Raw genomic sequence first — 27372 nt, forward strand, 5'->3', positions numbered from 1 at the left:
AATCCGGGATTTATGAAAATTATGGAGACTGATTCGTATATGATTCTATTAAGGATTTATTTAGAATTAGAAATTGAAAACCTAAATAACTCAAGAGAGTACAAATGGTGAATTGAATTATTTTAATTTGGAGTATCGGACCATATGAGAGTTTAATTAAATATTCGATTTAGATTTATAAAATTGAGATTTGATTAATTGGGTCCGAATTGGAGTTAATTAAGTTAAGAGGATTGGGAATTAAGATTATTACGAATTAAATCCATTTATGTGGTGCCTAATTTGAATATGTAATTTATTGACGGAATTTTGAGTCTGATTAGAAATTGAAGGCTTAAATGATTTAAGAAACCAAAATTGAGGATGAAAATAAGTTTAATTTAATATTTGGAGCTTTTTGGGAGTTTGATTAAAAATCTGATTCGGATTGATAAATTTAAATATATTTAATTAGGCTCTAATGGAAGTCAATTAGATTAATTAAATTATGTGGAATTTATGATTAGTTACGATTGATTTAATTATGCACTAATTAAGATTTATTAAGACTAAGTGTTATTTAATTAAGCTAATTTTAATCATAAACTAAATTATGAGAGAATCTAGAATTATGGGTGAATGTGGGTATGGGTGTAGTGAGCAATTTTGTGGGTGTAATGACAAGTGTGCGTGCACGTGTCATGTTGATGGGCAAGAAGTGAGGTGTGTGTGAGTGTATAATCTGGTGGGTTCAAAACTTATACTCAGCCATGAGTAGAAAACACAAAGTAAGAGAGAAAGAAAAGGAAAATGAATGCATTCATGTGTATGTGCTGGAAAGAACAAAATTGTGTGTGTGTGTGAGAGAGAGAGAGAGAGAGAGAGAGAGAGAGACCAACTCTATGTGCTGGAATCGTGAATGAAAGCAAGGGGAAAGCTTGGGGAAAAGTGAAGAATTGAAGAAAGACTCAAGAAATTGTGAAGAAACTCATCAAATTGAAAGTTTTAGGTAAGAAATTAAAGCTCAAATCTTATAGATAAATTATCTAGAAGTTGAAATTAAGAGGTAATTAGATTCAATTACATGCAATGGAAAATAAATTAGCAAGAAAATGAGTTAGGTTCATGATTATGGAAATTAATTTGGAAAATTAATTATTTTGGGTTTGTTGATGTAATCTTGAATAAATTAAGCCTCATTGTTACATGCATGGACAAACTCTACAAGATTAAGACTTCAATTAAACATGCATTGTAGAATTTCAAGGTTTTGAGATTTTAATTTATGTTTAAAAGGTTTATGGATTTGAATTTGGGTCTAATATGAAGAAAATTAAAAATAATCAAAATTAGAGCTATTCTAATTAAAATTATTTAGTTTTGATCTTAATTTCATACCTGCAAAGTTTCATGACTCCAATTTCATGATTTAAAAGAAAATAGTAAGATCTTGAAGTTAATTTTATGTAATCAAAAAGAAAATGAGAAATTGGAGTTATGTTCGAATTTATGAAAATTTATTTAGAAATTAATTATTTTGGGTTCGATTTTGGAATATCATGCACGAATTGAGTCTAATTTCTACATGCATGGACAAGTTCTACAAGTTTTAATATTCTGATTGTACATACATCATGGATTTCTAATAATTGATTTCTTGTTTTGATGATATAAGAATTAAGCTTTGGAAATTTATGAGTTTATGAACAATGAGCTTAATTTATAAATTAAAGAAGTTTTGATATAAATGATTTAAAATGGATCATATTTTCTTGATTATTTAAGAGTTTGTATGTTTTTAGATAAGCCATGTATGAACCCAAGTCTTGAAATTATTTTGAAAGCTCAATTCAAGTTTTAGAATTCGTGAGTTATGAAGTTTAAGGAAATGAATTTGAAGTAATTTGGGCTTGTATGATGAATCCATGGAGATATGAACTTCGAATCTTATAGAACTGGCATTATATCATGATTACAAGTTGTATGGTTGATATATGGGACAAAACGTGTAAGTTGTATCATTTAAAGTTATGTTTTGAAGCACAATCAACATTTTAGAAAACCCATAAATCGACTTCGTCGCTCGAGCGGAGAAGTTGCCGCTCGAGTGTAGAATACAAACAACCAACACTTTTGCAAACCAAAAGGGTCCGCTTGAGCGGCCGAAGCTATGCTCGAGCGGAGGGCCCTGTTTCAGAAATTTTAAAAAGATGTTTTATGCTTCGTTTTTCGTTTTCTTTCATTTCTAAGCACTCTTAGGCATATATTGAGCATTATAAAAGGATTAAAAGAGTAGAAAAGAAGCATAAGAGAACTAAACAAGTTAAGAACGAAATAAATTGTCTTGTGACTCGATTTCTATGTGTATGATGAATTGTGTAGGGTCAACTACAAGGGCGAACCAGGCATTTGAACGCTGTGAGTAATAACTCTGTAAAGCTATGTTTAATTACAAGTATTTTCTGACTGATATGATACAATCTGTTTTCTGAAATGCTATTTCATGAATTATGAATGAATGTCCATTTTTTCTGAAATGTATTTGTGGCACCCTTAGTTCATGTGGCCCTCGCCTGGGGGTAATAATACCGTGGCCAATATGTACGTGGCCCTCGCCCAAGGGTAACAATATTGTGGCTTATATTCACGTGGCACTTGCTCGGGGGTAACAATACCGAGGCCTGTATTTATGTGGCCCTCGCCTAGGGGTAACAATACCATGGCTACTTGTGCAAGATATGGATCATTATGGTCGTCAGTACTGACTATACATGTGGGTCTCAGGACCAAGTTGATATGAAAGCTAAAGGGTGTATCACGTATGATCTTATGTAAAAGCTAAATATGAATATGAATATGAACATGTATCTTAATCTATTTCTGATTTAAAACCTGAATATGCATAAGACTCTGTTTCTGATAAGAATATGTTTTTGATATAAACTATAATTTCTAACTCTGTGATGGACATCATTCATTAAAACCCTTTACTCTGTTATTATTCACTAGGCTCTAGCTCACTGTATTATTTATGTATGTAGGTGATCAGGCACATGATCAGGCTTAGAGGCATCTGCCTGGAATTTATTTTTGTCAGCCAACTTGTGTGTCTCCTGTGGAAGTTCCGGATATGTCAAGTGGTTTTGGTTATGTGATTAAAATTTAAGTTTTGTTTTCTTGTTTGGTTAAACAAGTCTTTGTTTATTTTGTAAATAGGGCTAAGTCCCTTTTTGTCTAGTTTGTATATATATAATGACCCAAGGATGATGTGTAGATATGTATATAAAAAGTTTCAAATTTTTCTATCTCATGTAAGTCTGCACAGCTCAATGGACGTTGTATTTTTGTTATTTGCTTCCGCTAGCCCCTAATATTATGTTAATCTGTCTCAGAGGCCGTCGGTAATCCCAGGATTACTGGCCGATTACAATGCTAAACCTATAGGGACGGGTTTGAGTCGTGACAAAATATTGCCCCTGAAGTTTCTCATGTTGATGAGAGTTAAAGTGGTTTTTATTTGAAAAGACCTGAAGTTGTTTTACAATTTGCTTTTTCTTTTTTTCGTTTTTTGCTATTCTAGAGCTCAATCTTCCTGACGAGTTACCCCCTGATGCTTGTTAAGACAATTTTTCTTCTTCTTGATGCTATTTTGTGAGGCCAATTGTGCCTTTGTTGAATGATGGAATTTGTTTTTTCTTCTAACTTTGCAATTTGATACTTTTTTGCTTCTATGCTTGCATTAACTATACTGTTTGCCCCCGGTTGAGCATTGTTGGGACTGAAGGCCGAATAGATGCTCGGTCTGGTCACGTGATATGCTTGTCTTGAAAGCGAAGAAGAATATCTTACTTAGGTCCAGGCTGAGTCCAAGAAAAACAATTATTTGCCCCCACCTGGAGCTGAGTAAGACTAGTACTAGAAGTGTGGTCCTAAGAAAATTTATTGATGATAGCTTCATTTATGGATGTTGCTATAGAAGATGTTTTTTAAATGGATGTTTATTGATCTTATTAATTAAAAAAATGATATTCCAACTGATGGATGTTGCTACAGATTTATGGATGTTGCTACAGTTCTAATTAATTAAAAAAATGAAACTATTAGGGTTAATAAATTTCAAAATTTATACATCCAATAGTGAAGGGTGATTGAGAATGTTAATTGATGTTTATAGATTTTCACATATATATATAAAAAAAAAAAAATCGGGGATTATCCGGGGTCGGGGATCCCCGATCCCCGATCGGGGGCGGGGATGGGGCCGGGATAGGGGTCCCCGTCGGGGATCGGGGACGGGGACGGGGGGTAGTCCCCGGCCCCGCCCTGCCCCGCCCCGTTGCCATTCCTAGCTGGTCCCCTATACCTAGAATCACAGAAACAGTTAAACAAAAAGAATGTGGTTTGTTATCAGCATGACCACAATGAGTATAAGCACCTTTTGACAACTGCCAGATGGTCCCCCACCGAGGGCCATGCTAAAAGGAAATTGGGCAGTACCAAAGCTCCATGAAATCATCTTGGGAAACAAGCAAGGAACTCTATATATATTACATAAACTTCATATTGAAGGTAACCGATCCAAGCTGAACCCTACTTACTTACAAACTCAACTCTCTACACTTCTTCCCCGATCACTGATTCCCACACCGGAGGGGTTATCCGGCTAACCCCGGCCTGGTAGCTTTTACGGTGCTTCTTGCTGCAGGGACCTCATTCCCTGGATAGTCCAACCGAGTGTGGAGCCCTGATCCACTTTCATCTAGCGCGGTATCCGGTACGCACAATTGGTGCGGTGAGCGTGGATCACTTTGTCTCTGAGCTCTGCACTCAGTTCCGGCGATGGGGATTGAGGACATCCCACCTTCGGCACATACTCCACAGACAGAGAAGACAAAGGACAAAGGCTTGGCACTTCCGACAGTCTTAGAAGAACAAATTGGAAACAATAACCGGACTCCTGAATCTGTTGAGCATCGATCGCCCTTCGCTGGAAGTTCTTCTCATCACTTTCTACTGGAAAAAGATTACAGAGATCGTATCATAGATTCTATGGGGATGGAGATACAAGAGCTAAAAGTGCAACTCAAAAGGGTGCTAGGCGATCCAACGGAGAAGAGAACTAAAGCAGAGCCCTCTCGCTTACGACGGAGGAGCTTATCCAGAGAACCACCAGTGAAGAAGTTTCCCAGAAATGAGTCTGGGCAACAAAGCCAACCAATCCCGGTACAGAGTGAAGCGGCGAGCAGCCACACTCGTGGGTCACGCCGGAGAAGGGCTAAGAGGTAGAAAACAGTTAGCCAATAGACTGAGTACCCTCCTTAAGACCTTCTTACTTGGCTAATGGGCAACAAGTAGAACGAACAACGCCGAGATCATTTAGACCATACCATCCACCAGAGAGAGCACCGAGTGTTGGATAGGCTTGTCTCCTCCCCATTCTCCCCGGAAATTGAGGCCATGAGATCCCCAAAGAAATTTACCGCGCCAAAGTATACGTCGTATGATGGGAAGTTAGACCCATTGACGTATATTAGTCATTATAGACAGATGATGTCTCTATGGAGCCGAGATGAGGCACTGATGTGCAAAGTCTTTCCATCCAGCTTGGGGGAAACTGGACTTCGATGGTTCGATCGACTCCCAGCTGGATCAATTTATAACTGGAAGCAGCTCTCCGAAGAGTTCTTAGCCAGGTTTGTCTCCAACACTAAGATCCCGAAAGAGTCGGATACACTGTTCGGTCTCCGAAAGGAACAGGAGGAAACGCTGCGCAGTTATGCTAGGAGGTATTGGGAAGAATACAATGACTTAGAGGAAAACGTTTGCAGTGAGCAGATGGCTGTTATGTCCTTCAAATATGGACTGCGCTCGGAAAGTAAATTGAGACAGTCACTTACCAAGCGCCCGCCTACAGCACTGAAAGATTTACGTGCCAGGATTGAGCAGTACGTTCGCCTCGAAGATGACCAAATCCCCATCGAGGAAGCATCTGTGGAACAAACAGCTCAGCACAAGAAGAAAGCAGACCGAGGAGAACACCAGGGACTCACAGTGAATGAGGTAGATAAGTCCAAGTCTCATAAAACAGTCATGACTGTATTCAAGGAACCCATCTATCGTATCCTAGAAAAGATCAAGAGGGACCCCTTCTTTATTTGGCCACCGAAAATGTTGAGAGATTCCGCTCGGCATAATCAGAAGCTTAGATGCACCTATCACCAAGACAGGGGGCATATGACTCAGAATTGTAGAGCACTGAAGCAATACTTGGAAGACCTAGTAGCAACTGGACACCTCTGGGATTACATTGATCAGCACTGAAGCAACACTTGGAAGACCTAGTAGCAGTTGGACACCTCTGGGATTACATTGATCAGGATAAAGCAGTGACCGAGCCCGGGAACCCACCACCAGAACCGAACACTGAGCACCCACCACGGCTGATAATAAATGTGATCCATGGAACAGCGACCCAGGAATGTGAAGAGGTACTGAAAGAAGAGATTGCAAAGGCTGTGCAAATTTAGCAGGTCATGTCAGTAAAGCCTGCATCGAAAAAGGTACGCACGGCACCCAAATTCCCCTTGTGCACAGTTTCATTTACTAGAAAGGATTTAGAAGGCATACAGCACCCACATACTGATGCACTGATTATAACTATGGGAGTTGGGAAACGGTTTAACGTAAAACGAGTCCTGGTAGATCAAGGCAATGCAACAGACATATTGTATTATGACTTGTTTAGAAAGCTTGGCCTCTTCAAGCAACATCTCACCCCAGCGGCAGCTCCGTTAGTTGGCTTTAATTCACAGCCAGAATGACCGCTTGGCAGAATAGTGTTGCCAGTTGTGGTAGGAACGAAGACCCTCCAGACAGAGCTTCTAGTTATTAATACACCTTTCCCTTACAACGCCATACTAGGCCGTCTATGGATTCACCAAATGGAAGCGGTCCCTTTAACTTACTACCAGCTCATCCGTTTCCCAACGGAACACGGAGTAGAGCAGATCTCAGGGGATCAAGTTGCGTCCAAACATTGCTTCATGGTAGCATTAAAGGCTAAGCAACTTTGCAACCGGGTACAGACAGTGGAAGTGGCCAAGCAGCTAGCCTTGGAAGATGTAGGGGGAGCCCTAGAGGAAAAGATGGTAGAGGATTTGGAGAAAGTCCTGGCAAAGGAGGATGATCTAGAAAAGTACTTCCTTATCGGTACCTCGCTAGGCGCTGATGAGAAACTTCGGCTGCTTGAACTGCTGAGGGAAAATATGGAGGTATTCGCGTGGTCAGCATATGACACCCCAGGACTGAACCCAAAATTCACTTGCCACAAACTCAACATCAACCCTTCCACTCGGCCTGTCGTACAGAAAAGTCGGAGATTCTCAGTTGAGCACTGTCACGATCCAAACCCGCCCCTATGGGTTTAGCACTGTAACCGGCCAGTAATCCGAGATTACCGAAGGCCTGCTTAACAGTAATACAGAGTACAGGGGCTGGCGGAAGCCAATACAGTAAATAAACAAAGTCCAATGAGCTGTGATAATCTGTATGCAAAAAGACTTTTCATTTAAATATATACAGTCAGAAAAAACAGTATGTACATATATACAATCATTCAGTCAGGGACCTAATCCCTATTAAACAGTACAGTACAAAAAACAAACAGTTACAGAGACAGAAGGGGGGGGGGACTAAAACACCCCTAAGCCATAACTAGACAGGCTCGGAACCTCGCATTGAGGCACATAGGCTGGCTCAACAAAACTGGAGTTTACCCCGACGCTCCTAACTACGGTCTGGTGCTTGTACACCTACATATATATATATATATATATATAAGCAGTGAGCTAAAGCCCAGTGAATAACACAATGCGTAAAGGGGTTAAGAATGAATGTCCTTACAGTAATGAAAACAGTTTATTAAACCAGTATTTTAGTCGTTTAGTCAGTACAGTCATATGTGGTACATCCATTAGCATAACAGTACAGTGAACAGTAGGTCTTAAAAGACCGAGCAGTAAACGATGGCTATCAATCAGTAAACAGTAGTGGTTCCAACAAAGGGACCGACAGAGATCTCTGTAACAGTAACAGTAAATAGTAGGTGCTAAGGATGCCATAATACAGTTCAGAATATAGGACATACATTCAGTCAATTAACAGTATCAGTTCAGAAAGCAGTACGATTCAATTGTTCAGAAGATAATCATTTTGAACATATCTTTACACAGTTGTTACTCACAGAGTTCTGGGCTACAGTAAAGCTAGAGCGCATCCCCCGTCGCCAACCCTACACAGGTACAGATTGAACACACACTAAGCTACACAGTTGGGAAAGATAACAGCTTAATCCCTAATTTGCCTCGGTGTGGTTCTACATCTATATCCTCATTAAGATGTCTTAAACTAGGCCTAAGAATGCCTAGAATGAGATGAGGATGTAAAGATGCACTTTCAAAACATTTTCAGACTTTTCAGAAAACAGGGGTCACGCTCGAGCGTAGGTTACTCCGCTCGAGCGGACATGCAGACGAAGGTTTCCGCTCAGGCGTAGACTTACCCGCTCAAGCGTTCTGCAAAACAGTCAAAAGTGCTGGATAGGCGAAAATCACGCTCGATTGGGCGCTCGACACCTGCTCGAGCATGAGACACAATGTCCCGCTCGAGCGTCAATTATTCCGCTCGAGCGGACTTCAAAACAGAACAAAATGCTGGGAGCACGATTTCCACGCTCGAGCGCCAGTCACCCAGCTCGAGCGTGAGTCCAAGTTCTGGAAATTCCAGATTTGAACCTCAAGCTCAAAACCACGTTTTAAACTATAAATTTCGATCCTCTTGGGCCAATTTTTCCAGAAAACACATCAAAACTCATACTTTAACATGATTCAAAGCTCAATTTGTAAAATCAAAACCCAATGGTGTTTCAAATAAATCCAATTTAAACCAATTTTCATGAATATGAGGAACATGCAAACATGCATGAATTTAAACACTTCAAAGCTTCAAATACTAGCTCAATTGAGTCAATTCTTTCTAAAAACACGATGAAATCATGGACTACTCTTAAAACATGGACATGCATGTGAGGAATGTGAACTACAACCTCAAAACTTCAATATATATACATGCATGCAACAATTAAGCTTCAACACAACAATTTGAGCCATAAGTTGGCTCTAGTCTCCAACTTAGGTCTAAACCATGCAAGAAACAATTTAAACACAAGAATGAGAAAATGAATTTCTACCTTAAGTCTCCAATTCAAGGAAGGGAAGCTCAAATATGCAATTTCTTCTTCAATTCTAAGCAATTCACAAGCTAAAGTGAGATGAAATCCAACTCTCTCCCTTATCTCCCTCTCTCTAGTCGGCAAAGGCAAGGAATGGGCTGAGCAAAAGTGTGCCTAGGTGTATACTAAGGCTCAAATGTTGATCATGGTGTGGGCCACTTATGTGGCAAAATGGTAAATAAGGCCAACTATGCAATTTAGCTCATTTTAATCTAATTTAATTGTACCTAATCAGTTCTCAGGTAACTACACCATAAAATCACATAAATTACGATGATCATAAAACACTAATCGGTTTCCGGTTCGGCTGCCGATAAGGCCTTCAATTAGCAGTTTAAACATAAAAACTGAACAGATAATTAAATAGTCAACAGATAGACATACAGTTAAACAGATATACTTAGTCAATTCAATTCCATATTTCAGTCAGTCTGTTCAGTATTTCAATCAGTTCAATTATCAATCATAATCAGTTTCAATTTAACGGTAATCAGTGGTTATTCGGTAAACAGTGACGAGGGTTGTTACAAGCACACTGAAGTAGTAATTGTCGAAGTTGAAAAAATCCTAGCTTCGGGAGCGATCAGAGAAGTTCAGTACCCACAATGGTTGTCCAACACAGTTGTAGTAAAAAAGAAGAACAGAAAATGGACGGTCTGCGTTGACTTCACCTGCCTAAACAAAGCTTGTCCCAATGACAGTTTTCCTCTGCCTCGTATCGATCAGCTGGTAGACTCAACAGCAGGGCATGAGCGCATGAACTTTCTAGACGCTTATAGCGATTATCACCAGATACCACTGTTCGGTCTGGATTAAGAGAAGACAACATTTATCATTCCAAGGGGCACTTATTGCTACAAAGTAATGCCGTTCAGCCTCAAGAACGTTGGAGCAACCTACCAGCGAATGATCACTCGAATGTTCAAGGACTAACTCGGAAAGACCATGGAAGCATATATAGATGATATGGTAGCAAAAAGAAAGCTCTCTACAAACCATCTTACGGACTTAAGAGAAGTCTTTGGTAGCCTGAAGAACCATCAACTTTGCCTTAATGCCTTGAAATACACTTTCGGGGTAGGAATAGGAAAGTTCTTGGGGTATATGGTCATTCACAGAGGGATCGAGGCAAATCCAGATCAAATCAAAGCAATACAAGAGCTTGAAGTGCCAATAAAGGCTAAAGAGCTACAGAAGCTAGCCGGAATGGCGGTCGCCCTGAATCGGTTCATCAGCAAGTCGTCAGATTAGATGAAGCCTTTTTTCCAGCTGTTGAGAAAAAAGACAGCGTTTGAATGGAATCCCGGGTGTATTGAAGCATTGCAAAGTCTCAAAAGATACCTCAGTACTCCACCTCTTTTGTCCCCTCCAGAACTAGAAGATGAGCTGTACCTATATCTAGCAGTCTCAGATCACGCCGTAAGCACAATATTAATTCGAGAAGTTAACAAGGAACAGAGGCCAATATACTATGTTAGCAATACTTTACAAGATACCGAGACATGATATCTACCATTGGAAAAGTTAGCTTACGCGCTGCTTATCACCATAAGAAAATTGCAACACTACTTCTAGGGGCATACCATCAATGTCCTCACTGAATTCCCCCTCAGATCTGTATTCAGCCGAGCTGATTTTTCTGGCCTAACAGCAAAATGAGCGGTAGAACTTGGTGAGTTTGACATTCGGTATCAACCCAGGACAGCAATCAGGGCCCAGGTCTTAGCAGTTTTTTTCGCAGAATTTGCTCCCACCCAGAGTACCGAGCTAGGGAGCCCCAGTCCAGCACAAGTGCCACGCACCACCGAATAGGGAAAGCATTGCGCTTCGGAAGCATAGAAACTCTTTATTGGGAACATCTGACAGCTTTATGTCGATGAATCATCCAATAAGCGAGGCTCGGGGGTAGGAGTAGTACTTATCTCACTAGAGGGATTTATTTGGGAACAGGCTCTGAGACTCGGTTGGAAGGCTTCCAACAATGAGGTGGAATACGAAGCATTGTTGGCTGGCTTACGTAGTGCCAAACACTTCAGTGCAGAATAACTTCTTATTTTCAGCGACTCACAACTGGTGGTAAACTAGCTTTCTGGGGTCTATGAAACACGAGATGAAAGAATGACTATATACGCAGGCAAGCCAAAGATCTACTCAAAAAATTTCGATCCATATGAGTGGAACGAATCAGTCGGGACAAAAATAGCCACGCTAATGCTCTGGCTTGCCTCGGCTCATCAATAGATACCAAAGATGCTAGAAAAGTTTGGGTTGAGTTCGTGCTAGAATCAAGCATTGCATCTCCAGTCCTCTGCAGCAAATTAGAGCCAAGCTGGATGGATCCGATGCTTGTTTTTCTGAAATCTAGCACTCTCCCCGAAGATAAAAAAAGCCAACAAAATCAGACATAGGTCAGCTCGGTTTTGGGTCTCACCATCTGGGAAGCTGTAAAGACGCTCCTATCTTGGCCTTTATCTTCTTTGTGTGCATCCAAATCTAGTTGAGAATGTTCTCTACGAAATTCACGATGGGATTTGTGGATGGTACGTTAGTGGAAGGTCACTGGCGCACCGAGACCTCACTCACGGGTACTGGTGGCCACGGATGCAACAAGATACACAACAGTACGTTCAGAAGTGCGATAAATGTCAGAGGTTTGCTCCACTAATTCATCAACTAGCCAAAACTCTCGCTCCACTCACCAGCCCATGGCCTTTTGCCCAATGGGGTCTAGATATTGTCAGACCGTTGGCACGAGGCACTGGGAACAGACGATTCTTCATTGCTGCAACCGACTATTTCACCAAGTGGGTTGAAGTCGAAGCGCTGGCAAGTATCAAAGAAGCGGACACAAAGCGATTTGTCACGAGGAACGTTGTGGTGCGTTTCGGCATCCCGTGGGTACTGATTGCGGATAATGGAACGCAATTCGATGGAAAGATCTTCATAAAGTTTTGCACCGACCTCAGAGTCGAGTATCAGAACTCTTCTCCAGGGTATCCACAAAGTAATGGACAAGCAGAAGCGTCAAATAAAACCATCATCAACGGAGTAAAGAAACGGCTTGAGCATGCGAAAGGAAAATGGGTTGAAGAATTACCTCACGTACTATGGGTATACCGAACCACAGCACGACGCTCAACAGGGGAAACAGCTTACTCCTTGACTTATGGAATGAAGGCCATCATCCCACTCGAAGTAGGTCTCTCAACCCTTCGGTCTGAATTGTTCGAAAGCACCAGTAATGAGGAAGCTATTGCACAGGCATCGAATATGACAGAAGGCTGAAGAGAAGCCGCATTGATCAGACTTGTAGTATATCAGCAGCAGCTCATCAAGAGTTTCAACCAAAAAGTTCTCCCAAGGCAATTTGCACTTGGAGAACTGGTTTTGAGGAAAGTTATGGATCATAAAAGAGTGCCTGGCGAAAGCAAACTTCGGCCTAACTGGGAAGGTCCGTACAAAGTCACAGTTGTTACTGGAAATGGAGCTTACTACCTAGAGGATCTCAAAGGTAGAGCCATACCTCGGCCCTGGAATGTAGCAAATCTCAAGAAATATTATCAATAGAATTAAACCCTAACTTCTTTATCAGCATGTAAAGACATTTACCTTTTGGCCAATACAGATGCCTCCCCACTTCTCTCAAGACTATCAAATTTTTGTAATTAGCTTTTGGTGCTTACCAAATGGAAACAACTTTGATGTTTATCAAACAGAATTAGCTTTGGTACTTACCAAACGGAAATAGTTTTGATGTGTATCAAACGGAATTAGCTTTGATGTTTATCAAACAAAATTAGCTTTGGTTTTAACCCAAATGGACTTAGTTTCAGAACGACTGAATGGAATTAAAATTTAGTTAGCACTTAAACATGCTAAGTGGAACTACTTGGTGGAATTATGTTTGGCAACTAAATTGGACTGTAGCCAAATGGAATTGCTTGGTAGAAACCGCACTAACATATCTTAAGTAAACATCTCTGAGTCTACAAAATCTCTTAAGTATCATCACATCAACACTTCGGTACTGTTGCATACAAACAGAGTTGGAACAAACTAAGCTATATTCTATCGGGAGCAAACTTCCAGCACTAGTCTTACTCAACTCCAGCTGGGGGCAAACAATTGTTTTTTCAAACCAACCTGGACCTGAGTAAGACACCTCTTCATGCCTTTATCCCATCCAAATGTACTCATGCTATCAAAGTTGAAACAGACTTAAGCAGTTCTACCTAAGAGCACAATTTTCAGTACCAATCTTATTTTGCTCCAGGTGGGGGCAAACAATTGTTTTTTAGAACCAACCTGAACCTAAGTAAGACCCTCTTCCTTTCATTACAAAATCAAGCACAGCCATGCAAGATATTCGTTAACCAAACCGAGCATCTGTTCGGCCCCGAGGTCCCAACAGTGCTCGGCCGGGGACAAGCAGTACAGAACTAGACAGAGCATCTATTCCAAGCAGTACAGAACTAGACCGAGCATTTGTTCGGCCCCGAGGTCCCAACAGTGCTCGGCCAGGGGCAAACAATGCAGAAAAACATTCAGATGTAAAAGCCAGAAAGCATTAGATTGCAAAATCAAAAGAAAAATTCCATCATCTACCAAAGGCACAGATGACCTCATAGCCAGCAACAAAGAAAAGAAGAAAAATTGTCTTGGCAGCATAAAGAGAAAACTCGTCAAGAGGACCGAGCCACAGTACATCAGAAACATGAAAACAAAAGAAAGTCCAGAAAACAGAAACTTCAAATCTTTCCAAAGAAAACTTCAGCTTTCATCAACAGAGGGAACCTTAGGAGCAGCGTCCACAATCTTGTCCAGGTCGTCTTGGGGAGGAAAAGTAGAGGCAACTCCAACTTCCTGAGAAACAGAAGTTTCTTTAACCACATCTCCCACGGCTTCAGTCTTCAGGGTTCCACCCCCTTTAACATTCACCGTTTCAATGGCAACATCACTCTCTTGAGTCTTGTTTGCAGAATCAATTTCTGGGAAAACCTCACCCGGAAGAACTGTAGGGGCAGAGACAGAGACAACCTTTGAACCCAAGGACTTTGAGGGAACTGGGACATCCTAAAACAGGGGAGAACCTTCAGGAACCAGAGCAGCAGCTAAAGCACTCGTCCAACCCTTCAGAAAGAGCTTGTCTCGCATTACCAGCACATTCTCTTTATAGGCAGCCCCAGCCTCATCCCAACCTTGTTGCCAATACTTGGCCTCCAACATAGAACGCTTAGCAGCCATCACCGTGATAACAGCCTCCAGCTCTGCCACTTTTCCTTCAAGCTGGGCCTATGCGCCAATGGTAGCCTCCTTTGACTTTTTAGTCGAAGCAACAACCTTGTTCAGACGGAATGCCTCCCTCTCGACAGTTTTGCGTCCTTCTTTCTCAGTCTCCAGGCTCACCGTCAGTCTCTCAGCGTTCATAGCGGCCTCCAGTATGGCCTTTCCTAGTTCCTCCGCTTGGGTGATGGACAGATGCATCTTCTGAATACACTACAACGAATTACAAAGTATTAAAAGAAAGAAAGCAACAGTATAACACCAAAAACAAGCAAAACAAGAAAGCACTTACAACAGTCATCACCTTAAGGGTCCCCTTCAGAACAGGAATATCGCGGGGCCTGTTATGGTCAGCCATGTCCACCGGCATCAACAGAGTCTTAGTCAAGTCAAAAGCAAAATCTTTGGAAACAACAACCGAATTAGAAGTAGAAATGGGCCTACCTTGATGCAATATTGGCGGCTCCCACTTCTCAAATACCTCGTCCTCAACAGGATCCTCAGAAACTTCCCTAACCATTGCCTTGCCAATCTCTCTCATTTTCTTCTTTGCTCTCACAGCAACTGAAGCGGAAGGCTCAACAGTAGTAGCGTGAGTTCCAGAAGCTCCCACCTCTAATATCACATCCATGAGGCTCTTCGCCTCGACCATCAACAAAGGAGTCTCTAAAGCACCAGAGGCGCCAAAAGCCTCAGCCTCCAAATCCACTAGCACTCTTCTCTTCGACACAGACCCGCCCCCTACGAAACTAGGGGTAGGAGAAGGCGTCCTTTCAGATGGTGCACCCTGGTTTCGGCGGCGATTCATAACCAGAGGGATGGGGGATGTATGAGTCTCAGTGTTAGAATCTAGAAGGGATGCAACAAGCCTCGCCTTCTTCGGAATGGTGGAGCGATAAGTCGATTGGTAATCCAACAGCTCGGGCGCGGATCTCTTTTTGTACCTCAGAGCAGCTTTGATGGCCTCAGTGTTTTCCCGGTTCGGCCTGCGCTAGAAACGGGAAGCCTCTGCAAAAAAGAAGTAACACATTAAAGCAACATCCAAAATAAGACAAGAAATACAAAAGACACTAGAGGGAAGAACCTGAACCTTGGTAGCCATCTTTCTGAGGCATCCGTTCTGACTGGAATTCAGTCCCAGCAAGGAACTCCTAATTGCCACCAACTTGCAGAAAATCATCGTTATGTTTGTCCGAATCAAGCAAACCAGTCACCAGATGACAATCGACTGAACGAACTCGCATGTGGTACGTGCTGTGGTCCTTGTTGTGTGAAAGAGTGTAGCAGCCTAAAATGTCCCAGATATCAAGATTCAAACCCAACCGCCTATTGAGAATGGACACACCACAGACGACATGGAACAGGTTCACGAACACTTGCATCGCGGTAAGTTGAACTTGGTGCAGAAATCAGCGCACCAAAGGATCGAGGGGAAACCGAACCCCTCCCTCAACGATGGCTGCTATCGGAAATGCAATGGTACTCCTAGTGCCCATACGCTTGGTATCAACCTTTGCCAACGAAAGGGTCACATCATCGGGGATATTATAGTCAAGGTGAAACATGGCCATGGCCTCGGGAGTATCAACTAATGAACGGAACTTCCCCATCAAACAAACCTAATGGGACATGAGTAGAACTCAGATAATAAGATGTGGAACACAACGGTGCAAGGTCCAAATGAGACGATCAAAACAGAAAAAGAGAGGGAAGCAGAATCACATGAGAACTTACGGAGATCAGAGGAGCAGTGGTGAACAGGCGGCGGTGAAACAAGAACGGCAGCGGAACGTCTGGACAGAGCACCAATGAGACTGGCTCAGAGAAATGGAAAGGGTTTTTTGAGACTCTCTAGAAGAATGAAAAGCAGATAAAGGGTTTTGGATTGACAGCCCAAAGCATTTATTGCAACAGCTGGTGTGAAGGTACACGAAGCACGACCGTCGATATGGAATCGACGCACTATCTCTGCGCACCTATCCCACGCCGCCACGCGTCACCATGAGAGGACGCATGCAGGGGTTGTGTGTCAGGATTGAACCGTCACCAAGGCCGAACTGGGGTAAGCAATGCGACGCTTGGAGTACAGAACCGTAGTTCCCTCCAAGGAGAACCTTAGCGCGAGCTAAGAGGCAAATAAAAGGGGCTAAATAAGAAATGGGTCGGACCCAAGCCTTGGGCTGGTCCAATCCACCAAGCCCAAATCCAAATAGGTCAAATGAGCATGTGGGCAACCCAACTAAGCCTAGTTCCGTAACTAACAGTCCACCCAAGTCCTCAAGCACTTGGGGCCTAACTCGCAGTGGAAAGGCCAGTCCAGCTGTGATACTGGGCTAAGGCCGAGCTGAAGGACCCATTCTATGGGCCGAACTGATGGGTTGAACCCATCATCAGAACCAAAGTAGACCGAATGCGTACACAAATATCTAAATGGGCCAGCCCATCCCATTAGAAGCCTTGCAAAGGGCTGAGTCGGGGTACTACGGTGCTGAGCTGAGGGAAACTCTCGAAGAAACGTGGAAGTTATGAGTATATGCATGTGCAAGTTGCCACCTCAACTGGTCCCCTATACCTAGAATCACAGAAACAGTTAAACAAAAGGAACGTGATTTGTTATCAGCATGACTACAATAAGTATAAGCATCTTTTGACAACTATCAGATGGTCCCCCACCGAGGGCCAAGCTAAAGGGAAATTGGGCAGCACCAGAGCTCCATGAAACCATCTTGGGAAACAAGTAAGGAACTCTATATATACTACATAAACTTCACATTGAAGGTAACTGATCTAAGCTGAACCCTACTTACTTACAAACTCAACTCTCTACATTTCTTCCCCGATCATTGATTCTCACATCGGAGGGGTTATTCGGCCAACCCCGGCCGGGCAGCTCTTACAGTGCTTCTTGCTGCAGGGACCTCATTCCCTGGATAGTCCAACCAAGTGCGGAGCCCCGATTCACTTTCATCTAGTACGGTATCCAGTACGCACAATTTAAAAAAGTGAACACAACTTGTAAATTTTAGCTTGGTGTGGTATATCCTGTCAAATAAGTCTAATTCACACATTTAAAATTTTAAATTCTTATTTGAATAAACATTTAGAATTCGTAGAATTGCTACATCTTAAATGACATTTACAATATAACATTATAGATGCACCAAATACATAAAGTGGTAAACAAAACACAGAAAGTGATACAAATCTCTTTGTATCCTTGGGTTGTTTGATAATTCAGATAAAGTTCATCCTTTTTAAATTTAAATCAAAATTCGCAATTATGGTCTATAACTACAAAAAAAAAAAATACTACTACATATGAAAAATCAGAATGCCAATTGTATACTTATTAAATGTTTAGAGTAGAACACATAGAGAAATTGCATGCAATCATACCAGGTAGGGAAGGATAGCTAGTGTTGCCCCATTCATTTTTGATCATGTGAAGGTCAGAATGACAGATCTTACAATACAATATTTTCAACGTCACGTCTTTTTCCCCAGTCGCCCTGCCACACACAAAACAATGATGCTCAATTAAGATCGATAAATACACATTTTGTTTTGTGTCATTTTCATAATATGTTTTTTGAAAGACACTAAAAATTAATTTGATGAAAAAAGAAAAAACACTCATCATATTCTTTCTTCTTCTTCTTCTTCGTCTTTTTATTTTTTATTTTTATTTGTATTTTTATTTTTATGGTGCAAAATAATTTTCAAAGTAATAAACATATCATGTTAGTGTTTATACTCACTGAAGTAGAAAATTTTCGATTACACAGTACCACATAATACTATATCAGAATCCAAATAAAGAGAATAGTAATAAATTAGCTTCTGGAGAATTTGAAAGGAAAGAGGACACCCTGTGTGTCTCTTGCTGCCCATCCAAAGGCCTCCACTGGGTGTGATTTTTGCATGATCTACCTCTTGTTTTCACCACTAGATTGATTGAATATGTAAATAGAGCGACAGAGAGAGTTATGTAATTTATAGAGAGAGAAAGAGAGCTACTGCAAAGCACTGACTTGTGTGTTGAAGGAGTTTCATAGCTATATATTGGGGCTATTTGCTACGACTTATAATATTCTTCTTCTTTTTTTTTTAAATTTTAAAATTAAAATCGCAAGGAATAATTTTGACTTAAATTTTTTAATTATTAATTTTTTATTCATGATAGGTCTATTAACTTTGGCTTCTTATAGGACTGTTATAAATTAAAATAATTCAAAAGTACTTATCTCATAACTTTTTAGTAATTAATTAATTTAAATTAAACAAAATTATAAACAACTCAAAACTGGCCCGTATAGAGATAGGTGGGGGATGAGATGACTTTGTCGGTAGGTTTGGCAATTCTAAATGTCTTTCATATGGAAATGGAATAAAGTCCTTGACTTCACCGTCCCCATAGCAGTAGTGGATCTACTTTCAGATTCGATTGAGAATATTTGGATGCATTGCATTTTTTAGCCAGCCTTCTAAACCTGAAAACTTAGCCCCGTTTGGAGACTTACTTTTTTAGTCAATTAATTAAAAAATTATTAAATTAGTCAAAAAGTCAACAATTCATACAAAAAAGTCAAAGATTTTCTTTTCTCTCTACTTTTTGCACATCTTTTCGTAATTAGTCAAAAAATCATTCCAAACATACAAGTTTTTTTTATCTACCTTTTTAGCCAAATAGCCAAAAAGTTACTAAATTAGCCTGTTCCCAAACGAGGCCTTATACTCGTTTTGGTGTTTGGGAAGTAATTTATTTTAGTAGATTATTTTAATTTTTAGTTATTTTAGTAGGCTAAATTTTTTGTGTTTAGAAAGATGATTAGATTTTTTTGTAATTAGATGTGATATTTGTGAGAGAAAAAAATGAAATGATTATAAATTAGATGTGACATTTTGTCTTATTAACTATTTTAGCCTATGTTATCTTTTGTGAATTTTCGCTAAAAAATATCTCAAACCCAACTTGCCAAACAACCTATAATCTAAATAAATTAGTCAACTTTTATTTTGTATAGTTTTGGAGAAAAGGGACTGATCAGTTAGTTTTACAGGGTGCTCTTTTTTTCTTTTAATTCAAATAAAATAAATATGGCATCCCTTGTAACCCTAAGAATACAATTTGGGAAGTGATTTTATTTACCGGAAATCATTTGATTGGTGTTTAGATCGGGGATCAATCATGTGTAACCAATTACTTGATCGACATAAGAACTATGGCCATTGTTCCTCTCATAGTTGCCAATTTTTTGAATAATTTTAGGAATTATTTTTTTTTTAAAAAAATAAAGAGTTATTGGTGTGAGGTTTGATTCTTTCCTATTTTTCAAGCATGCTTAAAAATTCCCCTCTTTCATTCCCATACCAACACCATGAGCTCGCTCCATCAACATTCAGCTAGAAAAATCTGAGATTTGTATATGAATTGTAAGTAAATGAGTTTTGTTTTGGAGAATAAATTGCAGAGCTTTATTCTGACAAAATTAACAATATATAGTTTATTGAATATGATACTTAATACATTGTTGAAAATTTGAGTGCCAAGAAGTAAATCCCAACAACAGCAATACAAGGCAAATTAAGTTTAAAACTTCAAGACTCTAAAATCTCTGCATATCTATATCCAACAACATGACACACTCCTAAAATAAAAGTAAAATTCAAAGTCACGTGTCAAGAAGATTAAGTGATTTTTAATGTATTCCCTATATCAATCACGAATCGATATCTAACATCGGCTTTCGCAAGACGCTTCATTGCAGTGTTCACGTAGTCCATTGGTATCACCTCGATGTCAGCCGTTATGTTGTGTTTTGCTGCAAAATCTATCATCTCTTGCGTCTCTTTTATGCCTCCAATGCCACTCCCAGCCACTATCTTCCTCCCTATCATTTAAACATTGTGTATTATTACATATCATTTCTAATTCAAAGAGCCAAGAAGGATAAAAGAGACAGAAACATGAGCATGACACCTTAAAAATTAATGCATGAAACAACATACACTAACTTAAGCCTTTCGATATATTTATGCCAGAAAAAAGTTAGGTACACAGAATCTAATCATAAAAAATATACCGAATACTCCATGGGTGTATGTGAATGTTTGGTATTTTTTACGGTTCAATTCTATGTGTATGAAAGTGTTGTTTATTTATACACACATTCCTCAAAACAAATTAGTTATGTTAATGCTTACCCATGATCAAGGGAAAGACTGGAAGCTCAAGTGGCTTCTCTGGTACACCAACCAAGATAAGCTTTCCATGAGACTTCAACAGACCAATTAATGGTAGGAGAGGGTGAGGTGCAGAAACAGTATCTATAATACCATCCATCGTGCCCATAGCAACCTATTTACATCCAACATATCAAATCAACAAGAAAATAAGTATCTAATCAAGATTCTTAACTTTAAAAAAATAAAAAATAAAAATTTGAGCCACCCAATAGATGAGTCACACTAAAGTGGGGTAGAGGGTAAAATGTATCCAAATTTCTTTTCTCTCCCTTTTTAGAGTGTATCCATGACTTGAAAAAGAAAAAAAAAAATGGTTACCTGCATCTGATCTGGGTCATGACTAACTAAAAATGAATCTACACCAAGCCTTTCAACAGCTTCCTTCTTCTTGGCAGGAGAAGTACTGATCACTGTTACTTTAACACCCAAAGCCTTGGCAAATTTCACAGCTGCATGGCCAAGCCCACCAAGACCAACCACACCCACATGCATACCAGGCTTGTCTAGTCCAAAGTATCTTAGAGGGCTATAAGTTGTGATCCCAGCACAAAGAAGAGGAGCACAAGCATCAAGAGGAAGGTTGTCAGGGATGCGAATCACAAAGTGCTCATCAGCCACCATGATGTCAGAGTAACCTCCATAGGTTGGAGTTCCATCATAGTATGTGGAATTGTAGGTGAGTAATAGTTTGGGACAGTAGTTTTCAAGATCGTTACCACAACTGTCGCAGGAGTGACATGATCCAACCATACATCCCACCCCAACTTTGTCTCCAACTTTAAATTTTTGTACCTTGCTACCTACCTCAGTTACTACACCCACAATCTCATGCCTGCATTTGTCAATTCAATTGGCATATATCAGATTGTGTTAATTAAGCAGTTCGGAGTAAACATTTTCATGTCTATTCATATATTAGATTTTATTTATTGATTCGAATTTCATAATCCAACCAAGTACATTCTTTCTAATTAAGGTACACCAAATATAGAAAGTGTTACACAAAACACAAAAAATGACAGAACTCTAGTATCCTTGGGTTGTTTGGTATTTTAGATAAAGTTTATCTTTTTTATTTAAAACAAAAAATTCACAATTATAGTCTATATTTTAAAAAATACTGCTGTATATGAAAACAAGATTATGCCTAGTAAGTTAGTAACCTTTCAGAATGTTTATATGTATTTCTGCTTGTATAAATAAATATATATAAAGGAAGATTGAGAGAAAGTGCATGCAATTGTACCCAGGAAGGCAAGGATAGCTGGTGTTGCCCCATTCATTTTTGATTGCATGAAGGTCGGAGTGACAGATCCCACAATACAACACCTTAAACGCCACATCTTTTTCTCCAGTTGCTCTGCAACACACAAAACCACCATGCTTGATTAAGATCAATAAATATCGTCTTTCCGATTAAACAGTATCACGCAATTGGATTGTTTGGTACACCTTACATGGCTGCTTACATTTTTTTTTTGGTTAAGACTAAAGTGCTACTGTTAGTTTTTTCATCCAAATTAACGGAATGTGTATTACATACATCATTTTCTAGAGTAGGTTTTATTTTCTAAAAAATTAGAATAAAATTACTACAACAAAAGGGCAATTTTACCCTCACTTTCTCAAAACCTAAAATTATATTAATATGTTAATTAAAATAAAATAAAATATAATATAATTAAGAATTGATCTACAATATAAAACATAATTAAGCATTGATTTAAAATATAATTAAATAAAATATAAAATAAACAATAATTAAGAATTGATCTAAAATGTAATTAGATTAACATGTTACAAATTATAATAAATAAAAAATAATTTAGGATTAATTGTGATCAAAATATAATTAAATTAAAATTAGATAAAAAAGTTAGTAATTACAATAAATAGTTAAGAATTTAGGATTAATTGTGATTTAATTGAATCAATACTAGACATTGTAAATTATGTGTATGAGAGATGAGAGAGAAAGAAAATAACAAAAAAATATTAAGTTTGAGTACATTATAGTTATTTCATATCTATAGTTGATTGTGCTAATAGTTATATTTTAGTCTAAAACCATGAGTGAGGCATATGACTATTTTTAAAAAGAGAAAAGTTAGGCATCATGAAAGAGTTATGATCCTTCGATTATCTTGATTAGTGCGTGGTGCTTTATTCTAAATGTAATCCAAGGGTTACAAAACTTTCATGATTAATTTTATGAAAGGTTTTTCATGATACCTAACATTGCTATTTTAAAAAATGGGGTAAACTGCTATCAAATCATACCACAGAGGTCAAATTAAATTTTCCCCTTTTTTAAAAAAAATCTGTGCTAAAGCTTTTGGTGCATCTTTTGCTTATAATTGACTAGACAAAAATAGCTTAAATATTGTTATTATTTTGTGAGTATTAGCAAATACAAAAAATTGTAAGTATTTACCATTTTATCTACAGTTATTGTTATTATTATTATTATTATTTTAATGGCCAATTTTTAGTTAAAAAGATCAAAAAGTTAATAAACTATTTGCTATAAGCTATAAAAAAAAGTTAAATATCACATTAACATTTTCGCTAAGGTTATGTTTGAATTATCAATTTAAATAGAAATAATAAAAAAAATTCAAAATGGATAAATTTTTATCAACATTTTTCATTCTCCTTTTTAAATTCCTTCTTAAATCCGTAATCCAAATACAACCTAAAACAATAACTATTTTAGTTATTTCCTAAACAAAAGCTATCTTGGCTCATAAAAAAAAAAAAATTAAAAAACCAAAAAATCATAAAAGTAAAGTTGTGTTTAGTTTATGAATTTTGAAAAGATACATTTCACACATTTTTTTTTTATTTATAATTTCTTTTTTATTTATAATTTCTCTTTCCAAATCTTGAACCAAACGCAACATTACTCTGTTATAAAATATGAGTTCACCTAGGCCCCGTTTGTTTTTAGAGGTAGAATGGAGGAAATTAATAGTGAGGAGATTAAGTAAAATTATGTTTGTTTTGTTAAATTATTACCTTATAAAAAAATATAAAATATTAAAATAAATAAAACTATGATTTGTACTTAACAAAAAATACAAAAACATTAAACATTAATGTTAAAAAAAAAAGCTCAATATGTTAAAAAAAAAAAAAAAAAAAAACTAATCCCATGGACTAATTTTCTAATACCACTTCTACCTTCTCCATCTCGATCCTAACACCAAGGACTATCCTAATCCTATGGGATTATGGATCCCCTCTCCATCTCTCAAAACAAACCCAACATATAGTGGATTCCATATCCATCTCAATCTCAATTTCAATCCGACCTTTATCCCCAAAATAAACGGGGTCCTAGAGCGTTCGACAAGAAAAGGGGAAATTTCAATTTCAGTTTGAATTATAAAAAATAATTAGTCATAAAACTTAAAAACAATATTTATTAAAGTCATAATCTTTTTAACATTTTTTTGAATAATTTCCCCTAAGGAGATGGATGTAACAAATTACCTTCTGGAAAATTGGAAAGGAGAGAGGACACCAGATGTGTCTCTTGCTGCCCATCCAAAGGCCTCCACTGGGTGTGATTTTTCCATGATCTACCTCTTGCTTTCACCACTTGACTGAATGAATATGTAATTTAGAGAGAGAGAGAGAATGCAAAACAATTTGGGCATATATACAGGGTTGGTTGCGGTTGGCATTGAATGGGATGACGTAGTCGATGACATCAGCCATTTTCTGGTAGGTTTGGGTACTTTCAAATTTCTTTTCACGAAAATAATTCTCACATTATTCACGTGTCGTTTGGGAAATAGATTCACTTTTTTATTTTTTGATTTTTTTAATTATTTTAACTTGAGCCTAAAAAGTCTGATTTGAGAAATTTTTTTTTGATTTTTTCAGTTTTTTGACTTTTTGGTAAGGTGTTTTCATGTTAAATAACCGAACTGTCCTTAAAGTAATTTTTACATTTCAACTCCTTATCGTCCTTCTTCCACGTCAGCGTCATTGTACTGCTTTTTGTTATTTATTTATTATTTTTTTTATTAGGCGTATTTTTATGGTTCTTTTTTTTTAATTTATGTTTCTTTTCTTTTTTTTGTATACATTAATTTGTTTTTTTTTAATTTATGTTTTTGTCATTTTTATTTTTATTGGCATACATTAATTTGTTTTTATTTTTCAAAAATGGGTTTTCATGTGTTTTATTTATTTTTAAATCATGTGACAAATGCTAATTTCTGTTTTTATTTTTTTGGATGAGGTGTATTTTTGTGGTTGTTTTTTTTTAATTTACGTTTTTCTCATTTTTTTTATTTGTATACATTAATTTGTTTTTATTTTTCAAAAATGGGTTTTCATGTGTTTTATTTTTTTCCAAATTACGTGGCAAATGCTAATTTTTGTTTTTAATTTTTTTTTTTGGATGAGGCTTATTTTTGTGGTTCTTTTTTTTTTCATTTACGCTTTTGTCATTTTTTTTTATTTGTATACATTAATTTGTTTTTAGTTTTCAAAAATGGTTTTGCACATGTTTTCTTTATTTTTAAATGCTGTGGCAACTACTAATTTATGTTTTTTTTTTTGTTTTTTTTGGAAAAACGTTTTTTCATGTAATTTATTTAAAATGATGTGAAAAATCATAATGTATTGCCATGGCACATGATAATTTGTGATGTCTATTTTGCATTTTTGTTTTAAACAGGTCTTTTTATATTTTTAAATGACGTGGCACATGATAATTTTTGATTTTTTTTTTCCTTATTTGTTTGACCTTGTTCTTTTTTTTTGAAAAGGCTTTTTTCTATGGTTTTTTTTTTTAAAAAAAATTAGGCACGTCACCAACTGAAAGGGATTATATTCCCGTGTAAACACATACATATTGTACATGATAATATATTTGAATACAGTCTGTTCCACATGTGTTACCAATGTTAGAACCCTATGAATATTAGGTGGACTATTATATATTTCCTAACGTTCCGTTATTACGCAACTACACTAACTTGTCGCGTATGCGAAGTCGCACCAATGTCATATGCGGGTCTTCATCCCCAACTATTAAACCATCCTCGTCATGTTCAACTTCTGGTATGGCATTTTCTATTGTCATAGCCTCTTCCTCGTTGCAGATTGGGTGAACAGTTGGATTACTTGTATTTCGCCGTATATAATTATGTAATGCTATTGACACACCTACTAATTGAACTTGCACATTTGCCAAGTCGTACCGAGGCATGTCTCTAATAAACCCCCATCGATTTTTCCAGGCACCGAAAGTGCATTCCATAACACTGCGTAACGACGAGTGAACTTTGTTAAATAATTCCCTTGGGGTTTTTGCCGTCCTGTTCCGTTGACTACTTCGGAATTGTTGTTGGTGGTAACGGCTGCCTTTGAAAGGTGCTAGGTAACCTACCTGCTTTGGATAGCCAGCATCGATAAGATAATATTTTCCTGCAGACAGTACAAGAATTTATGACACGAAAATCAACATTGTACTTCATTTTGAAGTAACAATGTTTGTCGAAAAATTATACCCCCATCGATTTTTCAATGCAATGTGTTACCTTCTTCAGGATGTGGAAATAGGACATTGTCATTTATTAGTATCTTGTTGAAGATGCGACTATCGTGCATACTTCCTTCCCATCCGCACGAAATAAAGATGAAACACATGTCAAAATCGTACGTGACCATGATATTTTGTGTGTGACAATATTTCCTACCGAAATATGTTGCTGCATCTGGCCTCGTAACCTATGCACTTATATGTGTTCCGTCTATGGCTCCAATACAGTCCTGCCAACAACCCAATTGTATTGTTACTCCTATGGGTACATGTAATGGTTATTTTCATACGTCACGTCCACTTAAAAATAAAAACAACATAACTAGACTTGGCACAAATAACTGGGCGAGATTTTTCAATAGTACCTTGAACGGTAGGTATTTCCGTTTAGACCGTACGTATGGATGTATACGATGCTGACTATATGTGGGCCGGCAATGAACAATAGTGAACTCTTTCATGGAAGTTAATACGTTATGCATGTGCCGAGACACAGTCTCCCCCAAATGTTAGAACCGTTCTTGGATTTCCTGATTTTGCATCCCTTTCAACACGTGGATAAACATTGCAATGGTTTCTTCAACAGCTAATCCATGTGGACGTTGCAGTACTTGTAACCCAAAATCATTTACTAATGTCTCACACAAAGCGGCAAAAACTTGCTTCGGCATGCAAACATTTTTCTCAAATCGACTCATATGGCCCGCATATAGTTCTGATATCCATGCATGCCGGGTCAATATAGATGTGCGACATGGCGTTTTAGCCATGTGTTTTTGGTACCACTCTTTGACATACTGGCATGCTTGTAGAAATGTCCAGTTGTTTTGTTATTGCAGCTGTACGGCCATTTGATTAAGCATTTCTCTTAAATCGTCATTGTTGCTTCCATCCCAGGGATTCATTACGTCTTGGTTCTTGCGAAACCTACAACAATGGCACGATTTCAATCAGTTTGCACATGATGCATTGACTCAAATGTAATAACAGTTTGCAATTACAGAATGCCGACATA

General features: G+C 38.2%; 4 protein-coding genes and 1 long non-coding RNA gene across 8 annotated transcripts in view; 2 read left to right on the top strand and 3 right to left on the bottom strand.

The window, feature by feature from the left end:
* LOC114320826 (putative mannitol dehydrogenase) overlaps nt 1-18604 on the bottom strand; it is a 63729-nt gene extending 45125 nt beyond the window's left edge. The window contains exons 1-2 of one of the 2 annotated variants that reach the window (XM_082896150.1): nt 18482-18604; nt 17948-18060 (exon numbers count right to left, since the gene is read on the bottom strand). The gene's annotated coding sequence lies outside the window, so the exon portion shown is untranslated. Of the gene's footprint in view, nt 1-17947; nt 18061-18339 lie in introns of both variants that reach the window. The other variant, XM_082896149.1, reaches the window with a different exon arrangement.
* LOC145803349 (uncharacterized) lies at nt 629-3326 on the top strand. Its single transcript, XR_014345456.1, has 3 exons — nt 629-988; nt 2362-2397; nt 3021-3326. It is a non-coding gene; the product is annotated as an uncharacterized LOC145803349 (long non-coding RNA).
* On the top strand, nt 6639-10084 carry LOC145802874 (uncharacterized). The gene is made up of 3 exons (XM_082895675.1): nt 6639-6769; nt 6812-7261; nt 9781-10084. Exons 1-3 carry the CDS (start codon nt 6639-6641, stop codon nt 10082-10084), a joined length of 885 nt encoding a protein of 294 aa, XP_082751801.1.
* Nucleotides 13825-17840, bottom strand: LOC145803350 (uncharacterized). Of its 3 annotated transcripts, none has more exons than XR_014345457.1 (3): nt 14996-17840; nt 14856-14892; nt 13825-14764 (listed from the first exon to the last, which is right to left on the bottom strand). XR_014345457.1 is itself a non-coding variant. In XM_082896618.1 (3 exons), exons 2-3 carry the CDS (start codon nt 15357-15359, stop codon nt 14561-14563), a joined length of 708 nt encoding a protein of 235 aa, XP_082752744.1. In that variant the 5' UTR covers nt 15360-15559; nt 15642-17840; the 3' UTR covers nt 13825-14560. The 3 variants fall into 3 exon arrangements, 2 of the variants coding, with proteins under 2 accessions (XP_082752744.1, XP_082752743.1); XM_082896618.1 differs by having other exon boundaries at nt 14856-15559; nt 15642-17840; XM_082896617.1 differs by having other exon boundaries at nt 14856-17840.
* A 1421-nt stretch (nt 18605-20025) lies between the features above and the next one.
* On the bottom strand, nt 20026-24452 carry LOC145803014 (putative mannitol dehydrogenase). The gene is made up of 5 exons (XM_082896147.1): nt 24293-24452; nt 22044-22157; nt 21116-21629; nt 20756-20909; nt 20026-20442 (listed from the first exon to the last, which is right to left on the bottom strand). Exons 1-5 carry the CDS (start codon nt 24376-24378, stop codon nt 20240-20242), a joined length of 1071 nt encoding a protein of 356 aa, XP_082752273.1. The 5' UTR covers nt 24379-24452; the 3' UTR covers nt 20026-20239.
* Nucleotides 24453-27372: the final 2920 nt, after the last annotated feature.

The sequence above is a fragment of the Camellia sinensis genome, chromosome 11 (genome assembly GCF_055761805.1).
Source record: "Camellia sinensis isolate YWXY chromosome 11, ASM5576180v1, whole genome shotgun sequence".
NCBI lineage: Eukaryota > Viridiplantae > Streptophyta > Magnoliopsida > Ericales > Theaceae > Camellia > Camellia sinensis.